The sequence below is a fragment of the Grus americana genome, chromosome 1 (assembly GCF_028858705.1).
Source record: "Grus americana isolate bGruAme1 chromosome 1, bGruAme1.mat, whole genome shotgun sequence".
In the NCBI taxonomy this organism is placed as follows: Eukaryota; Metazoa; Chordata; class Aves; order Gruiformes; family Gruidae; genus Grus; species Grus americana.
In genome coordinates, this window is record NC_072852.1 from 115,510,125 (window position 1) to 115,536,723 (window position 26,599).

A 26,599-nucleotide genomic window follows, 5' to 3' on the forward strand; every position below is an offset into this window, starting at 1 on the left:
CGGTGCTGACAGGAAAATCGTCAACAGTTTCAATAATCGCCAGCGCGTTGTTATGAAATAGAACGTTGAGGTAATCCGGTTAAAATAGCCTTAAACTTCGTACCCGTCAATAGATCTTAAAAGTGCGGAGACCTCAAACATATCGTGGGTCCTTTATTAAGCTGCGGTATTCTTGTGCGCTTACAAGGAGTTGCTAAGATTTGGCAAAGTTTCAAGCAGAGGCAAATCGGCACTTGGCAGATGAAATCACTGCGAAGGATCACTACAAAAGGTGCCCAAGTACACACCCGAGGGCTGAATGTTAGGAATTTTACCGGATCTATGCAGAAATAATTAAATATTAACATCAGAAGCAATCAATGTCTGCTTTTTATCACATATATGCTATTTAGATACATAATCCATAAGCAAAGAAACAAACTAGCATTCATTGATACAACTTTGTTGAAAATAGACTCAAAAGTGTACGCAGTGTTAATGCACTTTAAATTAGTGGACTGCAAACTGGTGACCTCAGCAGAGTAAGGATGGCTTTACTGGAGCTGCAAGGAGCTCAATCCTTGGTAAACAACTGCTTTTACGTGAGTAAACAGACTAGTCTCAGCTACAGATGTGGTGGAACCACCACAGCATCTCTCTCACCTGCACACACGCTTTTACCTACAGAAAATTTGCATGCCTTAGAGTAGGCATCCTACCTCATCCTCTTTGCATGAAAAAGACTTTTGTGAACTTGCTTGCTTGGTTTTTTTTTAAAAAAAACACATTAATCTCACGGCTTAATATACTTTCAGGTAGAAAGTAGAAGAAAAGAGTGTTACAAAAAAGTCTTCCTGTAGTGTATGTAAACAGTAACAAATATTGTAAACATTACGTTTCCTCTCCTGAGATATCCACAGTTCATTTTCATCTCTTCTTATTCATATATTCATTCACCGTAATTCCATCCATTCATCTGTCATTCTGTAACTGCCCAGTAGGTTATCAAATATATTTTCTTTCATTGTAATTAGGTATGTACCCTAAACGTCCTTAAAACCAGAAAATGTAATAAAACATTCATTTAGCCATTTTCATTATTCAGGATTTCACTGGATATTTGTTTTCATTGAAAACTGGATTCATCATATAAACCAGGAATTATGAATTCCCTCTCTGATCATCTGTTGCAGAACAGCTAAGGAATCTGTTACGAGGATTAACTTACACATGTAGATGCTTGGGCCTGTGGTGACCCCTTCAATGCCCTTCAACCCCAAAGTACATTTGAAAAATGTCAGCGCATCCTTTTTCTTCTAAAAAACGATACAGCTGCCCCAAATCCATATGATTTCCTCTGGCACCATGTGCATCAAAACATTTTTCTTCCAAAGTGGAGAACTTTCTTTGTTTCTCAATCTCAGCGTGTCCTCCACCTTCCAAAGAAACATCTTCTCTGTGCCGAATGAGAATTCTTTTCCACGTTAATCTTCTTACTCTGAAAGCAATTGGAGAAATATGAATCTACCTATAAAATAAAGACTGTTTTAGAAAATACTATGAAATAGCTCTTATCACAGAAGTCAATAAATTCCATTTGTATGTATATCTTGATAGAGATAATGGTTCCCTAGCTGGCCATAGAAATACTACTCACATGCAAACACTCCTATAAGAAGGAGCTTGTTTCTTTATATCTCCTCAGGATTCAAAAACCTTAATGTTATGCCTCACAAAATAATTGATGAAGATGTGGTTTCAATTTCAGTGCTCACTTCTGCCTTGCCTGTGCTAAGAATTCTCATATTCTTATACTCTCTTAGCTGTTATAATCAAATGACAACGTTCATTCAGTCTGTACCACCCACAAGTATAAATGATGGGAGCAGAATAAAACATCAATGCAAAGCGATATAACAGCATACATATAAAAGTCCACTATAAAAGTGAAATACAGAGGAAGATAAAATAGAAATAAATGTGCACTGTGTGGTACCAGTAGCTTTGATTGCTGCAACCAACTATACAGTGGATATTCAGAGTTGTAAATACATGATGATAAACCCAAACACTTTGTAGACCTTTACAGGTTGAAAGGTGGTTGGATTTCCCACCTTCTGGCCATGTATACAACATGAAAAATGTAGTATTCTAACTAGTAATGGCATTTAAGTACAAATTAAAACTAACCTTGACCAGAACTCTTCACAATTACTTTGTAGACCTTCTACACAAACAACACCGGGTTTCCCTGGCATGCAAAACCCTGACAGAGAGAGCTCCTTGGCCCAGTCAATAATATTCTTTCTTTTTTGCTTGTTGTAAATGTGATGACTATAGATCCACAATCGAGTGAACGTAATGACTTCTGAGTGCATGGCACTAGATGTTGTCAGAGAGGAAGATGAAAGCTCTTTGTCAACATAAGCAGCTGCATGGTCTTTAACCCATTCCCTTGCACTCAACATGCAGGGCTCTCCACTGCAGTTTTGCATCAAATACGTTTTTAGATCAGAGTTCAGGCAAATCTGCTGAGAGCGGCTTAGCAATGATGACCTAAAGAAAAATATAAATGCAGTTGTAATACACTTACAATTTAGCATGTTTTTCAAACAGTTTTACTTTAAGCTGCCAAAAAAATCAGGCCATATTTAGATGGTATGCACTTGCTATTAATACTTAAGTCATATTAGCTATGAAAAGGTCTTAATTAGTATTTAATTGGTGTGCTAAATCTTGAGTTCACATATAGTACTACCAATCTGTAAATCAAAATCAAGGAAAAGGTACTTGAAAATAAGTATGGTGGCTGAACTAATTTCCTGTAACATGCAAGGCTACTTCTTTAAACAGAAAAGTTCCAATAAAAAATAATAGAAGCCTGGGAGTAACAGCCTTTTGACAAGGGAAGATTAAGATCATTGACTAACTTTTCACTCCTTTACTGAGTGTTAAGCCTTGTCAAAATGGACAACAGTCTCTCTTCTCGAGCATCAGACATATGAGCAGTATCTACATGTAACCTCTCTGTACAGAAGATGGCACTCCTCCACGCTTTTCCCATTTTTCTCACTTAGTTGCTGAGGACACCTGAGAAATCATAACCTCATAAATTTGTTTTTCTTCAACATTGTTGTCCATCTGGCTTAATTTGACAGTAAACTATCAAAAAAGGACTGCTTTTTCCTATTATAACTGTATTTATGTAGTACAGCATAGCTTCTAAATGTTTTTATTGGCCGTACTTTTAATGCCATACCTCACAGTAATTTCTGGTAGAACAGTTGGATATTTAAATGGTAAAGCACAGGCCATAGAGAATTCCACCTAAAAACAAATGAGCAAATGTTCAGTTCCAGTAAGCCCTAAAATCCCACAACATAAAAATTTAAAAAAAAAAAAAAGAAGAAAGGTCTTTACGATACCATAGAGGCATTAGAGATCTCTGGCTTTACGTTCAGTATAAACTGAACTTTTGAAGATGGCATCTCTGCAGACTCATTTTCAACATAGTGTTTCAGTTCTGCTACAGCCAGCTGGTCAGTCACAGTGAACTCTTCCTCATAAGGAAACATGCTAGAGAGTAAATCTAATTCTGAAATTTGTATCTCGGCTTCTTCTCGGTTAGTCATTTCTGTTGTTTCCTAAGCAAATAAGAAATTAGGGAAGAAAAACATGGCTTGAACATGGGACAAAGTTGATTACCCCCCACGTAAAGCATATTAATCCTGATAACCATGCCCATCAAAACGAGCTCATTATGTCGGGCAGTTAGGAGCATGAAGGTACTCTGTGACAGTCCAGGAGGCTTCCATTGCTCTAAGATGGAACAGGGTGTGGTGGCGAGTCACCAAATAACCTTCTCTCTCACAGGGCCGCACACCTAGAGCGCGGCCGCAAAGATGGACGTTATCGCGCCTGCGGAGCCTCCACTCCCCCGCCGAGAATGCCGGGCCTTGCCCGGGCCCGCCCGCAGGCAGCTCCCCGCACCGGGCGCCCACCGGGGCAGGCGCGAGGTGCCCGCGCATGCGCTGACACGTCCCCATCCCCGCTCCCTTCAGCGCCCCCCACCCGCCGTGTACCTCACCGCCCCACAATGCAACGCGCCGGAAGCGCGCATGGCAGCCGGTGACTGTCGTCCGACCGTCGCCCAACAGCCCGGGGATGAGGTGAAGTTGCCGTGGTGCCCCGAGACGGAGCCATGCGCCGCCAAGCTGTTCGCCCTGCGGCACCGGCAGGTGAGGGACGGAAAGCCCCCGGTCCTGCCATCGCGCTCCCACCACCGCGGCCGCCCTCCGTCCCCCGCCCCGGGACTCACTCCTCCGACGCTCCTCAGCCTCCGCTCCGGTCGAGGCACTCGGCTTTCCCTGTTGGCTGCGGCGCCTGTCAGTGAAGGCGCGGGAGGCGTGCGCGGGCCAATCGGAAGCAGGCGGGGCGGTGCAGCGCGGCGGGTTGCGCGGCTGCGGGGCGAGTGTGCGCGGCGGGGTTGGGGAGCACGTGGGCGGCGCGGAGTGGCGCGGCTCGGCCTGGCCCGGCCCGGCCCGGGCCGCGGGACGGGGTGAGTGGGGCGGCCCGGGGGGGCGGCTGGGGGACGAGCCGAGCGCCCAGCCGGTCTGTGCCGAGTCCCGGGCAGCACCTGCTCCCCGCCGCGGAGGACCGTCCCTGCTACCCTCGGGACAGGGAGTGTCGGCTCCCCGCTGGCGGCAGGTGTCCGGCGGAGCCTCCGGGGCCCGGCCTGCTGCCTAGGGCAGGCCCCCGCCGCGCCCCGGTGGTTTCCCACGCGTGCCTCTGTGGGCGTTTTTCCCGGGTCTCCGCGCGACGCCGGTGCGCTTTTGGTCGTTTGCAGACTGCTCGGTCTTACTGAAAAATAAAAATAAAGCAAAGCGGTTTTGTATTGCTTTAGCTGTTGGGCTCCGCAAGCGCTTTTCCTCGCGTGGGCTGTTCCGTGGAAAAGGCTGGTGAAGAGCGTGTCAGACAAGTCTGTCCAGACACAGCGTGGGTTAAATTAGCAGCCGCGTGTGTTCATGCGGCCCTGCCTTCCTGGCAGGGGCAAAGTAAATTGGGAAAGGGTTTTAACGGCTTAGAGTTCTTCGTGTAAGTTCGAACGTAGCTGTTTTTAGCGAAAAATGTGCTGTAGAAGGAGTTCGTTGTGTGAAGTGACGTTTCTTTTTCTGATCAAACTGAATGCTGAGTTGCAAAAGGTGACAGATAATTCTGCCCTTGATGAAGCGGCTGCCTACCTGTCATTTAACAGCTGGGTAATCTGTCCTAAAAGCATGCTTTGAAAAGATTTTTCATACAAAAAATCCTCTGTGGGTATCATGCCTAAACTCTTCCCAGCTTAGTTAGCCCCAAGCAGGCAGCTCTTCTCTGTGTACTGCAGAGTACGAGCTAAGAAACGGTTTAGAAAGGACGGGTGTCACAAGTGAGATCTAGTGCCGTGCTGACGTGTGTACGTGAAGGGTGGACAGCAAGGCTAGGCCAGCCTGCAAAGACTGCATAAGACTGCAGAGACTTGATTTTGAACCTTCTTAGCTTATATGCTTTCATCGTAGAGCATATGTCGATTTTTAAGTTTACCCGATCTCTTTGAATGACCTTTTGTGAGAGAAGGCACAGGGGCCTTACAGGGGCTACGGACTACAAGTTAAAAATGTCCTACCGTGCGTGCAGTAGCCAACTTGACTTAGGACTCTGTAGCGGTAGATCACCCCTTGTCTAGAAGGGTTTACAGGCACCCCAAATAGCAGACCCCATCTGAATTATTTGCTTGCTATGATGGGAATGCGATGATAAATCTCACCCAGTTAAGAAATTGAATGGAACTCTCATTGTCTGTGCATTTTCAAATATGTTATTTGCGTGTATCAGACTTCATCAAAGATACAAGGAGTTTGCAGTAAAGAAAATTAAAAGGTTGTAATTGCAAAAAAACTTCAAGATTTAATTGGGACAAACCCAATTAATTTTTCCTAAAAATCCCTGTGTTATTAGTTAGTTAAAGGACAAGTCCTAAAGGTCTATAGGATTTTTGATACTTAGGTTTCCCATCTTGTTCTTCTGTGCAATGCTTTTGATTTAAGGTTTTAAATCATTTGGGGTTTATAATTCATACTGTGATCTTGCTTCTACAACAGTTACAATTTTCTCATGTTAGAGTATAATTATTTTCTTTTGAAAATGTCAAGTTAAAACAAGTTAATTCACCTCAAGGGACATCTTGGCCATACAAAGAATTTATTGTTTAGCAACGAACAAGTGAAACAAAAACCTGCTTTCTAATTTACTATTTTCTTTGCTAGGTAACTCTTCCATGTAAGAGAAATTACAGACTACAAATATGGGAAAGAAACGCATCAAAGGCAAAACTGCACAATCTGATGGGTCTCCAGATACACTGGGTATGTTTCCTCAGAGAAGTCTGTGGTCCTAACGTTTGTTTTAACCTTAAAGAGGGCTTGAAAACTCATTAATATTAGAAGGCCTTTATGCTAGTCGCTGGCTTTGAAGTCTCATTTACGAAGTGTGCGTTTGTATAATCGAAATGGAAGTCTACCAAGAAACCTTTGGGTTGCTACTTTTCTAAGTATGCTAGAGAATGATAATCCCGTCTTGAAAACTAGGATTATTTTCTGGTTTTCAAGAAACTCGGACAAACAATTCTTTACTGATACACAGATCATATTGAATCACATAAAATTCCTCAGAATGTGAAGTGTTTGTAGAGTCTGCTGCTACACTTGTCAAGATAGCATTTTCCTAATGAACATGGTGTTGCAGAACATTCTCACTTCAGCAGAAAAGATTGTGATTAAAATATTTCTGTGAAACCATTTGTCTTTACAGTAGCAACTAAGCACTGGCCCTCGACACCTTGGCTCTCTAGTCATAGTGCTTTTTGGTTAAAACTTCTTTCTTTTTCTCACCTTCTGTTCCTTTAGAGAAAATGCCAAATTGTTAAAGTTATCCTTCTAGCTGTACTGGATCTCACTCCTGTGTTGAAATTGTATTTGTTATCTTGTTTACCCTGGTTATTATAGCTCTTGTTTTTGTTTGTACTGGATAGCATTCTCGTCTACCAGGTCACAGATTGTGTTTTGCCCATCTTTTTTGTTGATCCCAACTGGGAAAATGAGTTGTCATGGTACTTTAACTGAGAGCACTTACAGTTTTAGCCAAGAGGCTCAGTGTGATGGCCTGTTTATTTTAAATTCAAGTTTACTCTGCTTTTGTTTTTTCCCCCCTCTCTGGAGTCAAGATCAATGTTTGCTATGACAGTTCCTCATTTTTCTCCAGGAAAAAAAATCAGTTACAGTGGAATTGCTGATAGCATCTTCTTTGGCTAAAAATCAACTAGCCAACCCCGACAAAGTCCTGAAGAGCCACAGATGTAAACTAAGACTGATCGTTGTGAATAATTCCACTGTATAGTAGCAGCCAATATACAAAAGGCTTGTTTAAAAAAGACAATTTTGAAGTTGTAGATGAAACTTGCCTTTTTTAAAAAGGCTTAAAGAATGCATCTAAATGTCTGCATTTGGCTCTTATTGGCTCTGGTAAAATGCTATAATCTTGGGACAGAAACAGAACTGTAGGTATAAAACTTGTCACCCGTTTCAGCTCATGCCAAGAAACATTTGCTATCTTGAGGCTGTAATCTTGCATATGGTCCTCAGCAAAGATAGATTCAGAGCTGTTACGCTGTCTGAGCAATAAAAATACCCCTGTAGCAAAGGCCTTAAGACAGTTGATTTACATAAACAGCTATGTAATTCTTCTCAATAATGGTTTCACAAAAATGGGGTTTTTTCAAACATATTAAGTACATACAGCATTTTTGCTTTAGCATGGGTTTGTTTGTGCTTTTTGACTTTTAACGTAACTATTTGTCCTGTCAGATATTGACCCTGTATTTGCACATGTAGACATTTGTAACTGCAAATAGTGAAGAATTGTAGGCTGATGATAATAAGTGTCTTAGAAATCTATGTGTAGAGGAAAAAAAAAATACATTCCTCATTTTTTTAATTTGAATCAGTTTGCATATGCATTGTCTGTCAATCACAGTTCCTCTGTACGTGACTTAAGCTTACAAGCAGCTTCTCTTTGCTCAAGTGACAGTGTAACCAACAACCTTAAAAATTAAATAAAAAAGAAATAAGATCATTAAAGTCCTGATAGTAGCTCTTAGCAGCAGATGCCTGCTCTCAGTGTAACCATTCTTAGCAGAGTTTGGTTAAACAGATGGAGTTCACACCAGGCCCAGAAGATGCAGCTGCAAGCAGGGTGTAGTATTGTAGTGTGAAGTGATGACGATGGAGGTAGGATGACTCTGCCGTTCTTTTTTTACCATAGTCTGCTGCATAATTTCAGTGATGCAGCTCAGCTGGAAGCGTAACCTCCATAATCTCCACTTTTATAGGCCAGCCAGGTGCTGCCTTGGTGACTGGGAACCGTGGCAGTGGGCTGTGGCTGCTCCCTGGGAGGTGAGGGCATCATAACGCCACAGTAATAGAAGCCCACAGCCTGGCACAGTAGGTAGGTTTTGTCAACTCCTCTGACTAGATGTAGATTTGAGTGATACTTTTTTATTCTACTTTATTTTTTTAGTAATGCAGTAGTTCAGGATGCAGCAACAATATCCTTGGATTGTGAACGGGGGTGACAAAGGGTTTCTTTCTGATACACCTGCTAAGTCATCAATGTTTCTTTGGCACCAGAAAGGCTATCCTAGCTTCTGGATTGCTGCCTGTGTCTTTGAAGCTTAGAGACATTTGCATTTGTTGTGATACCGACATCCTTCTTGTGCTTTTTATTTTGTAGAACCTGTGTGCAAGCATATTCGTAAAGGATTGGAACAAGGTCATCTGAAAAAGGCACTGCTGAACGTGGAGTGGCATGTTTGTCAGGACTGCAAGGCAGACAATAAGACACAAGAGAAATCTGAGGAGGAGACTGACGAAAGCCCTTCGATATGGTTATGTCTAAAATGTGGCCACAGGGTATCTCTTGTTTTGTTGTTAATTTGTCTTACTATCTTTCAGTGCCTCATAATATAGTGGAACAAGGGAGCTTGAAATTAAACTCTTACATTGTGACTTTTTTTATTTTAAAGGTGGTGCTACATAAATGGTTTGATATACTGTAGTGTGATAAAAAATGTCTGCTCTGAATTGCAAATGAAGCACTTAAAAGCTTGGCACAAAAGCATTTAGCAGACTTAAGGCTAAAACACCGTCTTGAGGACTTATTTTCCTAGAAGGTCCAAATTTTGCTAAGAAAATAAAAATTTCTGTTAGTGCTCCTAATTTTTGATTTTTACCATAACATCTTATGCTAACATTAGTTTATTAAACTTAGAACTCTGCATGCTGAGGAGGTTTTTGGTTTTATTCTGTTTTGTTCTTCAAACTGTTCAAACTGGAATTTGTAAATTAGATGTTCAGTCCCCAACTAACTTTATAGTTACTCTGCACCCAGTAAGTTCTCTCTCTGCAGAAGTAAGTATCTTGAAATAGAGACCCATCTGTTCATCCTAATTAGTTTAACGTAATCAGTTTTCATTTTAATACTTTGTTTATACTCTGCCTTTATGTATGTTTCATTGATAGTCAACTGGATTTTGTGACACTTCTGGTTATCAACATTATAGGGCTGTGGCAGAAATTCTCCAGAACAGCATGCTTTAAAGCATTATACAACGCCGAGATCAGATCCCCATTGTTTGGTTCTCAGTTTGGACAACTGGAGTGTGTGGTGAGTTTGTCAGGCAACAGTTATAAGACAGCTAGAGGGCAACAGAGGCTGGGATATAGTTTGTGTTCTCTTTTCTAGGACTTCTCTCTAGAAATTCATAAGGCATTTCCAGAAACAAAATTCACAGCAGTCTTTGCTGAGATTTGCTGAATAAATATTACTTGTAAAATTTATAATTAGAAAATTTTAATAATTGAAGTTAAATTGACCAACTACTAAATGCTGTTGAGTTCATATTTTACTGCTTTTGCTTGATCAGAATACCAGCATATAGAAACTTATGTTGTTGTGTAGTTCTAAATCTTAACTTTCAGCCTTGGGAGAAGCCACTTCTGATGCACAGTTAGTGACAAACTTAATTACTTTTATTTTCCCCATAAATATGACTTCTTAATACCATATGTATAGTTAAGAAGCACAACTGTAGAGTTACAAGATGCTATTGGATCTATCAATACAAATTCCATCTCCCTGGCACTATTTTCTTCTCTTAAAAAGAATTCTCCTGAAAGGAACATTCTTAAAAGGAATAGTATGTTACTATGTAAGGGGGAACTTTAATTTTCCAAACTGTGCTGTACAGAAATACTGTGCCTTACATAAAGGGTTTTCATTTTGCTTTGTAACCTTTTTTAAACTTCTTATTTGTCATTATGTTAGTTTTATATAACATTATCTCTTTACTTGATCATATTTAGCACTCTTAAATGCAATGATCAGTATTTTTATTGAACTCTAGAATGGAAATTGACATTAATAACATATTAGTAATGAACTAGTGAACTTATTTTTGTGAATTTAAATAAGCTTTTAAATTATGATTTTAAAGGGCTTTATATTCTCTGTTTTAAAAATTACATAGCTTTTAAATCAAAGTACTTGCAAATGAGAGGAATTTGTCTAAGCAAGAGATTTTGCTTTTTTCTAATTTTTTGCTGGTACAAACTTGCACAAGAAATTATTCAGAGATTTATATATTTGGTATAAATTATTTTTATAAATCAAACCTATAGTCAAGAACTGTATTTCATACTTGGCTTAGTACATAAAAGCAAAAGCCTTTTTGATCAGAATTTATTAATGCTATGAATGTATGAATAAATCTCTCTGTAGTGTGCATGCATATGTGGTTGAAATTGGACTTGAATAGTACCTGTAAATGGTTAAAAGATAAGGTTTTGAACATGGAGAGAAAGAGGAGAGTTCTGATGATTCATTAAGTTCTGCTCTTCTGGGGTTACAACAATTGCTATTGTACTTATTTTAAGTACTGGTATGACTTACCAGTTGGATCTACTTCATGTTTTTCCCCCACTGGTCAAACAGCCATCATTGAAAAAACTTGATTCCTTCAAGGCATCCTATAAAAATTTTTGGTGGAGGAAAGGTTATGATGTTAAAAATTGCCCATGGAAGTAACTATCATTTATTATTCCAGCAGTGAGAATGCCCATTTTTATAATTAACCAGACAGACAATAAATACTCAGGGATCCAAAGGTTGAGCCAGTTTTTTTCAATGAGACATGAAGAAATGTGAAAATTGCAGCTGATTCCAGGGATGCTAGAGATATAGGGAAGCACTTTGCTGCAGACTGCTGCTGCTTTTACTATCAGAAAATAGAGTCTGACTTATGGTAATCCTGAAATCTGCTAAATGCATTTGTGCCTAAGAACTGTAATTGGTATGTCTCAAAGTGCAGAAGTATTTGCATTCTCTTCAGTACCTTTTGTCACCTCTTCAGAGAGTTGATTGGGCAGAGCTACGAAGTCGGTACATACAACTCTCCAGAATTTTACTCTTACTTGAGCCTTTGTCACTGCAGCTTCCCTCACAATTTTGTTTAAAGCAAATTAGTGGCTGACAATGCACTTCTTTGCTCATAAAGAGACAAATAGGTTTATATCAGCAACAGAAGAGCAAATAAAAGCGTGCAGGATGAAACAATTTGTTTCTTGTCCAATTTAAATATAATGAAGTACTGGCTTGGCTAGAATTCTCAGATTATCTTTCCATGCCATAACATTTGTTAAGTCATTTCCTTCAGGGCTTGATATCTTAGTTTCTCGATTTTTGGCAAAATTTTCCCTGCGTTAATTTTTCTTGCAGACTAGGTTTCTAAGCACATCTTTTAAGGGTCTAATTTATATTTGTAAATTGCAACCTCCAGTCACTGAAATAATTTAGTAGTGATAATTTTTCAACTTTTTATTGATCAGAAATAGATTGAATTCCTCTCTTAGACTTCTAAATCGTAAAAGAAATCTCATAATTATTTAACTTTGTGTAATGAATTGCATCAAACAAGCACATAGTTTAGGATTTTTAAACAATAGAAAAAAGTAGGATTAATTGTTTTTCTTTTGGGGGGGGTGCGGAGACAGGTGCTACATATGTGATGATGAAGTCCCATATAATACTTCAACCCGATTGGGTCAGACTGTGGATTATGTTAGGAAACAAGTTTGTACTGACTCATCGCGTACAAGTAAGTAACTATAGTATACATACAGTAAATCAGCAAGTCCCTTAAACGTAGGAGGCAGTACTGAAAATCAAGAATGTACACTAAATTAGATGTAACTTTTGAAGCACCTTATGGTAAATTAGAAAGCTAATTTCTTACTTTTTCTTTTTTTTTTTCCCTTTGTCAGTATTCTGGCATAAGTAACATTGTTGCCCATGGACCTAAAATGATCAGGATTTTGCTCAGTGTCCCCTAAACTTTTACAAACCAGAAATATAGGAATAGAAAGGAAAAAATGCCATTTTACTCTGACTTTTTATTTTAAATGTTGTTCTGTGAGTAAGGAATTGACTTTCAGTACTTACAAGTGCTGTGCTTATTCATCAGTATTGCTCAGTCTGTCTTGAGATCTGAAGTAAAATTGTCATCACTTAAGGATAAATTGATTTGATTCTTTTTTTTTTTTAAGTATTTTATGTAGGTATTTGTGAACGTATCAGCTGGAATGACCAAGTCTCCATCTGGTGCAGCACATTTCTTAATGGAAGGAGTACAAAAGAGGATTTGTCTGCTGGGCCTGTACCTTTAGTATAGGTAGCTGCAGTGCATTCAGAACTCTAAAACAGCATTTTCAGCCTGAAGTCTATCTGCAAATGTGATTATTTAAAAGGAAACAAACCCAGCAAAAAACCCCGATTTCCACAATGGCAAAACTGGTTTTGTGCAAGGCATTTCCACTAGAAAACTTGGAGGAATTTGCCTATCAAAATAAATGCTATAACTCCTGGCTATCAAAAAATTCCAACACCATCCTACCCTCGGGTGAAATCATACCCCCCTTGGGAAATAGATCACAGCCATCCAGCAGTGCCAGCTGGCTGTCCTCTGAGTATTTGTTCAGGAAGCAGCTGAGGTTTTCCCACAAGGACCAGAATCTTTGAGCGGTTTTGGTCAGTCTTTCCCGGATATGTAGTTTCTCTACATCTAATATTTGAAATTCATATTGGTTGCTAGAATTCTCTTCTTGGGTTTGAACTGGAAAACGGATGAATACCTGCATGCCATTGTTATCTGTTTCTTGTCCATCTGCAAATATTGCATTGTCTCATTTCCTTGCTTTCTTTGAGCTGACATTATTTTAAAGTTAATCTTGGCTCACAGCTCTATTTATCAGAAACCTTACCAATAGTAGACTGCCAAACTGGCAGAACCAGTGTGGGTGTTATTCTGAAAATTACCTGGAATTCCCTTATGGTTTTATTAAACAGGTCATTGAAATATTGAGCTATACACCCAAGTAATTTTGGGAAAAATAATCTTTAACATGTTTTTAAGAATATAAACCTTCTGGTTTCATCTGTTTCGGTTCATGAAATGAACATGAGAATGCTTTGACAGTAGGAGGCCTGTGCATTTCATTTCAGACAATAGTGCCATGTCAAAAGGGATATTGTCTCACATGCCATCTTGTTGGATGCTGTATAAAGCCCTAACATAAGTGATTTTACAAGAGGAATGAAATTTCAGATGACACATACAGAGTTTCAGAGATTGTTGCCATGAATGGCTTGTGGGCCAAGCGGCATGTTTAAAATGTATGCTGATCTGAAATGGTATTTCGGGGGTTTCTTGATTATTTTTTGTTTGTTGGTTTGTTTCTAACTATTGTTACCTAGACAGTTTAAGAACTTAAACCAGTAGTGTTACATTTATACAATTACAGAATTAATTATCAGATGTTTTAAACATTATAGATTGCTGCTGCCTATAACTTTTTCCTAGCCTATTCCCTGTTACTGGGTTAATATATGGTATGGGGGTTTTTTATTATTTCAGTAGAAAGAAAACAAGAGAACAAAGAATTTGAAAATAAAAAAGTAGAAAAAGACAGCAAAAATGAGCAAGAAAAAGAAGTCTCACTTAAAGAAGAGAGTTCTCATTCAAGTACTAACTCGGAAGTGACTGTGAAAGGACTTAGTAACTTGGGGAATACATGTTTCTTTAATGCAGTGATGCAGGTACGGTACTTACTGTTACTCTTAAAAAAATTTTGAATAGCAAAAAAACCCAACAACCCACAACAGCCCCACCCCCAGTATTGTACAATGACACAATTGGAATGTGATTTTTTTATCTGCCAAGAATGATGGGTTCATTCTAAAGATAGTGTGTTGGCCCAGAGGAATACGAAGAAATGTAGCTGCAGGTTCAGACTTGCTCTAAGGGAAGATATAACAAACTGCCCTGTCTTTGAGGGACAGCATCTTTCACTGATACAGATTAAGCATGCCAACTTCCTAGTTTAGTGTAAAAAAAAAAAAAAGTAAGAGTCTGGCTCATCACCCTTGCTGACCTCTTAGAATATAAGAGATTAATACCCAAAGACCGTGGGTGTTTACTGAAACAAAAATGTCTTTCTCAGCAACAGGAAATCAAATAAATATTAACAAGATGAGCATATTGCATTGTCATCTTGTGTGTCTTGCTCAGCTAAGAAGTGTTTGGATAGAATCAAATTACTCTTTCATGTATATTATAACTTGCATGTAATCTTGTGTTCTTTGGCTCTTGATTCTGAAGCTTTACTCAGGCAAAATTCCCACTGTACTTGCAGGTTTTAGTAAAGTGTTTTGTTTGTTTGTTTATTTAAAACATGTTTTAAACCAAGCAGATAGGCATGCTGCATTTTGATTTTAGAAACAGACAGTAAATAGACTGTCAAAAGATCATTCTGTAGAAGGATAGTATATTTAGGGTTTCTGCAATCTAAACTAATGTATAAAGAGGACACTTGGAAGTCCCCTTAGCTGTATGGAATGTACCTTTAAGTGTTCAACACTGTTAGAATTTGCAGAGTGGTGGTTACCATTCTAGTTCTGTGTTTGGGAAACATAAATTGCTGCTAATCTGGTTGATACAAATTTCACAACCAGTGGAACTCCTCTGCCCTTCCTCTTGTTTTCCAGTTACCAATCTTTCTCTTTCTTTTATGTTCTACAGAATTTATCACAAACTCCAGTCCTGAGGGAGCTGCTTAAAGAAGCTAAAATGCCTGGCACAACAGTTAAAATTGAGTCACCTGAGTTATCCATGGTATATATGCTTCGACCTCCATAGTGTTTCTCCCCACACTTCCAATCAGTTAAAGAAATAAGCAATACTCATCTCTGGATTTTAAAGCTGTTTCAGCTAAATACTAACAAGATTAAGATGTAAAAATCAGTGGAACTTCACCACTGACTTTCATAAAGGTGCTTCTGAAGTCAGTGGAGGTCTTCCATTCAAAGTGAAAGAGCAGTGATTCAATACTCTATAAGTATTAATTGTCATCAAAGGAGTATTTAGGTTGTTACTAAGTTATTTAAAGGATGAAAATGTGTAACTGTTGCTATAGTGTCATTTGTTTAAATGCAAAATAGGAAACTAGAGGATGTTTGCAGCGCTACCTTAAATAATGCACCTGTTATTACAGTTAGGGATTTGGATGAGAAAGAAGGGTTGTGCATTTTAAGAAATTGTACTCTTTTCCTAATAAAAGCAAGAAATCCAGAGTTGGAAGTAAGCAATAAATAATTAATGATTCTTAGCCCAGGTTTTTTTGGTATAATCTCATGACAAAACATGTGTTGATTGTTTTTGTCAGGTTAACTTATTGCCATTTTTTAATTTCGTATATTCTATTTTATAATGATTTTTTCAAGAACTCAAGTGTTTAGATAAGGAAAAACTTACTCCAGAAGGATCTGTTACCAAATTAAGGCAAAACAACTTTGTTGCTTTTGTTTAAAACAGGAACCTCAGCTGATAAAACTAGATCAGCCAGGTCCTTTGACATTAGCCCTGTATCAGTTCCTGACAGAAATGCAAGAGACAAAAAAAGGGGTAGTCACTCCTAAGGAACTTTTTGCTCAGGTTTGTAAAAAGTGAGTATCTGTACAATTGCATGTCATAGTGAGTATGGAAAAAGTTTGTTAGTTGTTTAAAAATAAGGTCAGTTTTCACCCTTTTTTTTTCTTGAGCTCACATCACAGCATATAAAATTTGCATAATACTTAAGTTTTGAAAGAGGAGGATAAAGAGCAAAATATAAATGAATAGAAGTAAAATGAAAGATACTCAGTGACTTACTCTGATTATCTACCTTCATATTCTTAGAAAATACCATGTATAGACACTTGTTGCTTTTATATACATTCATGCTTGAAATTTTGTCCTTTTGTGTCTAGTATGAATTGTTTTTACTTTGTCTATCTCTAAGTTCAGTTATACTTTACAATTATTGTTTCATTTAACAGAGCAATACGATTTAAAGGTTATCAGCAGCAAGACAGTCATGAATTGCTTCGTTACTTACTTGATGGAATGAGAGCAGAAGAAATCCAAGTGAGTGCTACTTTCATAGTTGTGCATACTTTTCTTCTTCATAGCCCAGGCCAAGGTTTTCTCCTCTGCTGACAGGAGAAAGAACGTTCTTTCTGAGATAAGTCAACCTCTGCGGAGTGGTTTGTGCTGCCCGTAGCACGCACTTGAAGCAGATTAGCAACAGAACCGTAGAACCAGGCAGGCTCTGAGCAGTGGGGTTGTGAAGGAGCAGCCATGGGTATTACTATTTTTATTTAACAAAACTATTCAAAGAAAGAAGTTTGTTTGTGGACTATATCTTTTACTTATGTTGCACACATTGTTTAGGTTTCCAAGGTAAGGATATTTTTCTGCCTTTTTGGAAAGCAGCGTACTGGTTATTCTCTATTCTTTTTCTAATAAAATCAGGTAGAAAGGTTCACTTTTGCTTGCTCTAAAGGTCTTTGATTAATGCAGTACTTCTAATATAAATGTTTCTTGTCCTTCAGAAATAGATTGACTTGTCCAAAACTTCCACAGAAAAAGTGGGTTTGGAGTATTTGTAGTCACCCTAAAGAATGTTCTTTTGTCTTAATTTCTGAAAGTTCACTTGTGGAAATTCCATGGGTTGTTTTTTAGTTTGATTTGGGTTTTTTCCAGTTTTAATTTGGGAAAGTATTTAATCCTTAGACTGATTTTCTTACATACTAATTGCAATATTGTGGTTGTAAGCTTGTTTCTCAGTTGGTTGGTTTTTTGTAATATCCACAGAAACTATTTTGTGTCTCTACAGGCATTTGTGTTGTTCGTATTGATTTTCTTAATTGGTAAAGATTAAACTTTTTCCTCCATCTGAAACATTTTGTAAAATGAACTAGTTAACTTGCATTAATTTAGGAAATTTAACAGCGTGGGTTTTTTCTTTTTTCTTTTTCTTTTTTTTTTTAAATTTCAGCAAATAAGTGTTGGAATACTGAAGGCGCTGACTGACTCTAACAAACAAAATGAAGAAGAACTTAAAAAGAAAATTAAAGGTGAAATACACGTTACTGATGTTGTGATAACTTAAAATCTTCTGTTTCATTGAAGTACACAAAGTAACACTAATAGTGTCAACTAAAAGATACATGTTTAATTGTACAACTTCATACCATCTCTTGAATATGTGTGTATCTAGAATTTAAGGCTCAATAGTGTTAGTCAATTTATTTAAATGTCTTGCTGAACTTGGTGGCATTTCCTTCTTAACAGTGTAAGAGAGTTGATTCTGTAGACATCGTACATTAAAATGTATTTGGGTAGTGTTTAATCATTCAAATATTCTGTAAGAAGTTTAAAATATTAGCACATTAATGTAATGATTTATTCAATCCTAATAGTCCATTGTTACTTAACAGATGAATAGGAAAAAAGCCAAACTAGTGAGCAGAAGAATTTTTAAAATTTGACATGACTTAGTTCAGAAGATGAAGAGCAAGTTTAAATTCAGACTATGTGCTACACTGAAAATGTAACTTGATGAAATTGGTTTTGTCTGTAGGGCACCTATACAGACAAAAGTTTGTGCTTGTTTTTTTAGGTTCAGTCAGTTGTTTGAGTTAGGTCCGGAGAGAAAACAGGAACTCTTACTGGGATGCAGTACTTGTGAGAAAATAGGGAAATGTGTTTGAGTTGCAAAAGTGGTAAAAGTGTTGGTTCAGTTAAACTGTCTTCTGCAAAGGTGTGTTTGCCCCCATTCCTTTCATACGTGAAAGAATCTTAAATTAAGAATCTTACTGTAATTCTTGAGGAAGCTAGAACAGGCCAACACATTCCATCATACATCTTGCATACTGTATTCTCTTTTATTTGGTATGCCGTAACTAAATTGGTTGCCAGCGTATTATATGTAGTATTAACTTTACTATATACTTTGTCAATTCTCAGAATATGAGAAGAAAAAGGGAATACAAAGTTTTGTAGATCGAATCTTTGGTGGAGAATTAACCAGTACAGTTATGTGTGAGGAATGCAGAACCGTAAGTAAACTGCCTGCTTTGAATAGCCTAGAGTATAATTTTATGTAATCTGCAGGAGAACCCCAGAGTAACTATCTATAGAAATAAATGAAATTGGAGAGGTTTGATTCAGTTAATACACTTCCAAGAGTTGACTAGCTGCATGCTTTTCAAAGAGGGGCACAGTTTGGCTGGAATATTTCTTCCCTTATGTTACAAAGCTAATCTTTCAGTCCCTTTCAAAAAGACTTCCAGAAAAAGAGGTCAGCAACAGCAAGCTACCTCTGCCAGAAGAATTCATTTCTGGATTCCTGGTAAACACCTTCAGTTGTACAAACTGCGGAGTGGATGAATTGTTCTGCTACCAGCAGTACGCTGCAAGGGGCCCTTTCCTTTTTTCATCAGATGATTAGGTCTCTCCCTTTCCCACATGGGAATGACCCTGGGATTGCCAGAAGAGCAGTTAAACAACGGCACTATTGGGATAACGCATCCTGAGAATGAAGTAATTAAGGGTATTAGTGAGTGGGCCACACGAATGTCATGACAGATTGCATATATCGATGTCATAGGTCCTAAGTTGGGTTCTCACATTCTAGGCCACTAGAGCACTGAAATTTGTAAAAGTATTTCTTGCTTATTTCTGTGGTAATAGGACTGCTAGATTTTGGTCGTGGGTATCTGTTTGTGAAGGTAGATTAGCTGTGTTTTACGTTTGTATGCACAAGTGACAGCATGCATTGAATACAAACAAGGCTACGTACAAATAAGCTTATTGACAGCAAGCCAGCCACTTCCAAACAAAATTAAATTGGACTCTTAAATATTCATTTAAAGGTATCCTTGGTCCATGAGTCTTTCCTTGATTTGTCGCTTCCTGTGCTAGATGATCAGGTAGGAAATTGTACGTGCTTGCTTTTTGGCTTAGTTTTTGTTTGCTTATATGAAAACACCTTTATTATATAATCATTAGGGAATTAATTTATGCATCTTTCTAAATGTCTTCTTTGAAAGTTAAAGTTACAAAATTGCTTGGAAAGATAGAGAATAAGATTTTCATGAGAGTCATTCCTGTAAGTTGTGGCTCGTGAATTGTCTCTGGAAAATCACTGATAGTCTGTTGGTGATCTTGCTGCTTTGTCAGTTAATGTTTCTAATGTAGAGATTGGCTTAAGGAATAATCTAGTATGTTCCAATGTTGTGTCACTGTTGTAGAAGACTGACTTACAAAGAACAATATTTCCCAATTCCTCTTCGCTATTGTAAAACTGGATTAAATTGCATGACAGCAATGGGTGCCTAGTGGTTGCTTAATGCTTTATGGTTTTTTTTATTTTTTTCATCCATTTTTCTCTACTGAGTGCAAGAATACTTCTCATGAATATTCAGGTTATTGAATAACGTTAAGAAACATTGGTTGGATAATATGTGAACACTTATTTGATTGACATTGATTTATTTGATTGATCTCTAGATGCTCAAAATACTTTATTTGCTTTGTGTTTCATATTGATAATCTGTATATGTAATATTTCACATTTGTTATGTAGCACTGCTCACACAAAAGCTAATGAGTAAATATTGAAATGAAACCCTCTTAGCCAAAGGGATAATATGTCTTATGCAATGAACAAATTTCATTTTAGCAGAAGCAAACAAATTCTGTGGCAGGCAGTTCAACTGAAAATGTCTCTGCTTGTGTAAAATGTAAATCTCATTAAGTGCACTGAAGAGTAACATCTGTTAGAGCCAAAGGTAATATTGCCCCTTTACAGGTTCAGAATTTGGCTCTCGATAGCCTTATTTTCTCAGTGTTTCATTCTGCAAGTCACTGTTTCACATGGACTCCCTCTGGAGAGAGAGAGCTCTTGTAAACATTACAGTGGCATCAATGAATTGTATGTTGTAGTCACTAAAATGTTGTATCTTGAGCTGAATATTCAGATAACATCTCATCCCTACAGTTTTCTTTGGAATACTATTCTGTTATTTAGGACAGTAACATCTCTACTTCTGTGGTTGTTTTGTGGCTTTTTGGTTTTTTGTAGAAAGTAAAAACTACAAATGAGAGAAACATTAAAAAAAACAAAGAAAAGGAATCTGAAGATGAAGAGGATAAAAACAATGACCGTTATCTTAAGCAGAGAGACGAGCCCCCTGGTACGAGTAAGCACCTTCAGAAAAAGGCTAAGAAGCAGGCCAAAAAACAAGCCAAGGTTGGTTTGATAAGTATTTCACTTTTATTAAGTGCTTGCAACTTCTGATGAATTCTTTTTGCTTCCTCATTTAAATGGAGGAGAAGTAGACAGCTTAGAATTTCTCCTCACTCAAATGTGCAACTGAAAAGACCAATTGTATCTGTGTACATCTTTGCTATTAAGAAGTTGGTCTGTTAAGAGTTGCTATGCTAGGAATAAGCTAATATCCAGAGGCATGTGGAATTTATGTTGCCTGTCTGAAGTAGCATTAGTTTGTGTCAGACAGCTGTTCTCCAGTCATTGCTTACAAGAATATTCACAAAACTTTAGAATACAGATAGAAGAAAGGACTGGGAAGATAATAAAGGGGGAATCATTAGTTGTATCTTGAGGATACTGTGAAACAAGGAGCAGTGGGATCTATATCTGAGTTGGGATAAACTCAGTATTGGTTGAATTGATCACCTCTCATCATTAAATCATAGATTATTCTCCAGCCCTTTGCAGCTATGGCATGCTACAAAAATTTTAATAAAGAAATGGTAAGAAATGCTAAATATCACTTACGCTTGCTCTGTTTTTTGTATTGTTTTATATTATGTATTCCAATTTGCAGAGCCAGCGCCGCCAGCAAAAACTTCAAGGAAAGGTGCTTCACTTGACAAATATCTGTGCAACTGGACGGTCAGAAAAAGATGTTGAGTATAACCAAGAATCAGAGACAGAAATTAACTCTGAAACTCCTGATATGAAGCAAGAAGAGGAATCATCAAATGATTGCAAAGATCACTGCTTAGCTCAAAAAGACTTGAGTGTACAGGGAAATAGTACAGAAGTTCAGAGCATGCATGAAAATATAGGAGAGCCAGAACAAGAATGTGTAGAAAATGAATCTCTCATGGATCTCCCTATGGAAGGCTTAGATTCTCCTACAAAGTTTGTCAATGGCCTTGACAACTTATCTTTGAAAGATGAGGATGATGAAAATGAAGATGAAGAAGAGCTTGCTATCAGCTTTTCAAAACTACATGTGGGTGCCAATGCTGAATCTGATACCAGTACCTTAGGTGACCTTCAAACTGTTCCCATCAAGACGTGTGAAGTATCGACTGAGGATCCAGAAACAGCATTTTGTACTCTTGCAAACAGGGAAGATCTGAACCCAGAAGAAGGTTCAATCCATCACTGTTTGTATCAATTTACCCATAATGAAAAACTTACCGAGACCAATAAACTACTCTGTGATGTATGTACACAAAGACATAATGGACCAAAGAAGGACATAAAAAGTATGACAAATTACCTTTTAAAAGAAAACTTTAAATATGTCCCTGTCTGCTGCTTGGGTGGGTAAGGGGGAGAATGTTCCTAAAGTGGTATTTGTATGACTTTAACTTGGATCAGTTGAACTAGTGTTCAGTGGGTAGGTTGTGAGAATGTCTTTCTCACAGGTTAATGCAAGTAAGGTCTTGAGTGGAATAGTAGGCTCGCAAGCTTGGGTACAGAATGCTGCAGGGCTGAAAAAGAAGAGTGGGCAGAGAGGAGTGGCTTTGGGTTTAGGGGGAGAGAAAGGGCAGTTCAGTCTAAAAATTCATGATGTGGAGGAATGTAGGGAGTAGCTGTTTAGCAGGAGACTTTTCTGTTCTTTCCTCAAATATGAAAATGCTGCTGTAACAGTCATAGGGAAATAATGTTGCTCAGAAGGCCAATAAAAGCCACATGCAATTTCTGATTATGAGAGTTGTAGAGAATAAGAATTCATCCTGCTTGTGCTGACACTGCTCAGACATGGTCTGAGTGGTTAACTTCTGTGATATGGGGTCTGCATGATGGCAGCTGCCATGCAGTTCATCATGTTAAAGGGGAATGTGCAGCTTCTCTGTTGTTGTAGTAGATGACATTATAACAGTCTAAATATTGAAAATAAATTCTTGCTGTAACACTTGTTTAGATGTTAATCATTGGTTTTTCTTTTCTGCAGGTGAAAAGAACTATGTTTATACTAATGCCAAAAAGCAGATGCTAATCTCTCTTGCTCCTCCAATTTTAACTCTTCACTTAAAGAGGTTTCAACAGGTAAGTAGCAGGCTGATACTGCAAAAATGTGTATGTATGTAGTATCAATTTATATATGCACATAGTAGTAGCTTAACTTAGAACTAATGTTAGCATATTTTCATTTCCTATAAGCCTGTTTTGGATTTTGTTTGCACTTTTTTTTTCCCCCCCAAGGTTTGGAGGCATTGGCATGCAGGGTTGGTTCTTGTGGTCTTTGAGGAGTTGGAGTGTGTTTTCCTGAAAGAATATTCCATTAGTTATCTGGAAAACACTGTTTTGTGAGCTTATTTGCAATATATTCCTTCGCTATTCGTTACTGTATTAAGCAGTATCTTGGCATTAATTGTTTCTGCTACTACAGCAGTTCATGGACTCTTAAATTGCAGTACAGATAGAATAAAATCCCGTACTAAATGAATGTAACAAATAGGTCAGTAGAATTGGAAAAGAGAGGATTCCAAGCCTTACTGAGAGAAGGGAAGGAAAAAAAAAAAAAAGGAGGAATGGAAAGCCATGTAACTTAAGTGTTATTTATAGACACCGAAGTAAAGCAGCTTACCTTTTTTCCAAGTTGTAAGAAAATTTTTAATTTGGGGCTTTAGCTTTTCAAGAAGGAAAGCGGAAAAGAATGGGGATGGGAAACCCAAGTCTTGTCTCTCTTAAATTTAAAGCTGTTCAGTATTTTGGTCAAAATACTTGAAAAATAAGGGAGGTGACTTTAAGTAGATGAAAAGCAATTCCACAGAGAAAATAGGAATGTGAAGCCTAGTCCAAGAGACTACACAAGTAGGGAAATAATATCTGTCGTCTTCTCCTTTTGTTTATCCAGTTTGATACTGGAAGATTATTTGAATAAGGTGGGAGTAGAAGTTACATCAGTTTTGACGATATAAAATTAGATCCTCAGGCATACTACAGTATTTGAGAAGCAAGAGATGTCCTCATAGTTACATAGATACATGGAGCTGATTCTTTTTGTACTTTGCTACCATTAAGTTACCATATGAGTCAGTGGAAGAGCCGTCTTAACTTGTGCTCCAGTACAGCACATGGGGGCAAGGACATAATGTTGGAAAACCTTGGGCATTGGAGGAAAAAAAAAAAAAAAACAAACAACAAAAAACAAAACCCAGTGTTGCTTTTTTCCCCAATTTTGTGCAATGTAAAACTGATTTTGTATTGTGGAAACTTTAACCTGAAACATTTGGTAACTAGCATATTAAAACCATGCTTACATTTTAACATTATGGGGTTTTCCTCTACTCTGTGTTTAAGGCTGGATTTAATCTACGGAAGGTTAACAGGCATATCAAATTTCCAGAAGTGATAGACTTGGCTCCTTTCTGTACAGCTAAATGTAAAGTAAGTCAGAAAACAATCAGATTCTTCTTTCCTGTGTTCTAATGTGCTTTCACAATTAAGCTGCTTAGCAGAATCTCTGTAGAGTGCTTGTCAAACTTCAGTTATTTTGTGTGCTAATACAGGATAACTTACAGGTGCAACTTGTACTTGAGTCAGTGTATTTCCACTGATCATAGTTGTAGTGCTTGTGAGAATCTGTAATGACCAGCTTCCCTTTCATCAGCAAACAAATCACAGCAAAGCAAAGAGTTTACATTCTAGCCTTGTTTAAAACCCAGTAGCTGAGTGACATACCTAAACGTTTGCTTTTGTAGAACGTGGCTGAAGGGAATACAAAAGTACTCTACTCTCTCTACGGTGTTGTTGAACATAGTGGAACAATGAGGTCTGGGCACTACACTGCTTATGCTAAAATGAGAAGTATGAACAACCGTCTCTCTGATCTTGTCCTTCGAGGACAATCTCCTCAAGGTGACTAATTAGAAATATTTTTGTAAGTTATTTCTTACTGCAGAACAGTAACAGGCTTGATCGCTTCAATTCTTTGTAATAACTTTTACTCCTAAATTCTTCCTTTCACAGCTTTAGAAACTGAACCGGTAAAAGGACAGTGGTTCCACATCAGCGATACCCATGTACAAGCTGTGTCTGCAGCAAAAGTGCTGAGCTCGCAAGCCTATCTCCTCTTCTATGAGCGACTGCTTTAGTGCCTCTGAGAAGCCTTCTTGTGTGTGCAGCCATCTTCAGGTGGTCTGAAAGAAGGCAGAGACCTGCAAATCATGTTAACATGCTGGAACTACTGTATACAACTGTAGGAATATACTTTATGCTTCTTAGGCACACTGACAAGTGGTTAACTTATACTTTTTCCAGTGTTTTCACTACTTTTAAATAAAAGTATTTTCAAAATTACAGCTTTGATCCTTTTTTGAGTAATCTGTGTGTTGGCACAGATAAGTGACTGTTACTTTTAGTTTCTGGCAAGTGCTATACCTCTTAGTCAGCAACTCTTTGACTTTAAAGGGGCCAGCTATAGTTTTGAACTATAGTTATCATCTCATGTATCATCTGTTCCATGTGTATTTTAGAACTGGCTTCCAAGCATAAGAAGCTGTTTCTTCCTACACATCTTAGAGCTGAGACAAATTCAGCATCAGCTCCTTTTCCACTATTGGTTTATGTCCAATAGAGGAGCCTTCAGTTTGCAAACTCTAGGAATTCTTCCACATGGGAACCTTACTCTGGTGTTTTGGCAAGGTTGAGAGCTCAGATCTCTCTCCCTTTCCCTTCAGGCACCTCAGCTTAGCTTTTCAGCACTGCAGGGGCAAGAAAACTGGTCCCACAATGACTTGTAACTTTAAAGTCCTCCACAGGCTTCACATGGGGTTTCACATAAATAACATCTTGGCTCCTCCATGCTAGAGCAGCAGCTGCTTACATTCAATGCATTTTTCACAACAAACAACCTTACTAAGAAAATGGGCAGTCTTACCTATTCCTGTTACCCTTTATGGTCAGCAGTGGTAGCACTTGTGCAGCTGACGATATCAGTATGCCAGTCCTTCCGAAAACTTGCTGAGTTTATTTTTCAGCCACACCAGCAACCAACTATAAAGCAAGCATTGGTGTAGCTGTTGTACGGCAGCCTTATTTAGGCATAAGATAGTTCCAGACTTGATTTAGCCTTCCACTCCCTTCTGGCTGTGAAATGGAGTAGCACTGGCAAGAGTAATAAAAGGATTAATTATTGAAGTAGCTTGGATTTCAAGTGCAGTTCTCCTTTCCAGCTACTCTGAGACACACAAGCCATTTACTTTCCAAGAACAATCTTAACAGGGGGCTTCAGCTGAAAAATTCCAGCGCTCTGCATGATGCAAGCTCTTGCTGCTCAGTGTTTATTTTTAAGGCCAGTAGAAGGAAAGGCAGTTCACCACTGTCAGGCTGCCATTTTGAGTGTGGAGATTCTTACAAGCGTAGGAATGAAGTAGATGTATGTAACAAAATTGAAGGTGGACATGAACCGCACACTTGCTGCCATAATTATTTCAATGCTCATTTGACTTTTTACGCTCAAATGTTGGGTAAGGAGCGCTGCAGGGCACAGCCAAGATGGCAGCACCGTGAGGAAAGCCTGTGTAAGAAAGGGCAAAGTACTGCTCAGGAGTGAGGGGAAGAGCCTGAGAAACAGCCCCACCAGTGTCCAGGTGAGGGGAGGAGGAGCTCCAGGCAGCCCCTGGAGAGACCACGCTGGAGCAGGTTGTCTCCCTGTGGCTCATGGAGAGGACAATGCTGGGCCTCCGTGCTGCAGCCTTGGAGGCCCCCAGGCCAGAGCAGATGGGAATTGCCTTGAAGGAAGCTGCAGCTCACAGAGAGGAGCCCAGACTGGAGCAGGTTTCCCTGCAGAAACCACAGCCCTCGGAGGGCCATGCAGGGGCAGATGT

The 26,599-nt window shown here is 38.5% G+C and overlaps 2 protein-coding genes across 5 annotated transcripts; one reads left to right on the plus strand and one right to left on the minus strand.

The window, feature by feature from the left end:
* Positions 1-136: 136 nt before the first annotated feature.
* RWDD2B (RWD domain containing 2B) lies at positions 137-4,330 on the minus strand. 2 transcript variants are annotated; one of them, XM_054812109.1, is made up of 5 exons: positions 4,298-4,330; positions 3,405-3,623; positions 3,239-3,306; positions 2,170-2,535; positions 137-1,477 (listed from the first exon to the last, which is right to left on the minus strand). In XM_054812109.1, the coding sequence occupies exons 2-5, from the start codon at positions 3,609-3,611 to the stop codon at positions 1,240-1,242; spliced, it is 879 nt and encodes a 292-aa protein (XP_054668084.1). In that variant the 5' UTR covers positions 3,612-3,623; positions 4,298-4,330; the 3' UTR covers positions 137-1,239. The 2 variants fall into 2 exon arrangements, with proteins under 2 accessions (XP_054668084.1, XP_054668093.1); XM_054812118.1 differs by lacking the exon at positions 4,298-4,330 and adding an exon at positions 4,062-4,153.
* Positions 4,085-25,070, plus strand: USP16 (ubiquitin specific peptidase 16). Of its 3 annotated transcripts, none has more exons than XM_054812085.1 (18): positions 4,085-4,217; positions 6,282-6,380; positions 8,803-8,981; positions 9,632-9,735; positions 12,120-12,223; positions 14,039-14,220; positions 15,203-15,295; positions 15,995-16,125; positions 16,498-16,585; positions 17,499-17,577; positions 18,470-18,561; positions 19,378-19,434; positions 20,589-20,756; positions 21,355-22,027; positions 22,720-22,814; positions 24,072-24,158; positions 24,473-24,629; positions 24,741-25,070. In XM_054812085.1, the coding sequence occupies exons 2-18, from the start codon at positions 6,320-6,322 to the stop codon at positions 24,863-24,865; spliced, it is 2,475 nt and encodes an 824-aa protein (XP_054668060.1). In that variant the 5' UTR covers positions 4,085-4,217; positions 6,282-6,319; the 3' UTR covers positions 24,866-25,070. The 3 variants fall into 3 exon arrangements, with proteins under 3 accessions (XP_054668060.1, XP_054668077.1, XP_054668071.1); XM_054812102.1 differs by having other exon boundaries at positions 14,042-14,220; XM_054812096.1 differs by lacking the exon at positions 4,085-4,217 and adding an exon at positions 4,458-4,537.
* Positions 25,071-26,599: the final 1,529 nt, after the last annotated feature.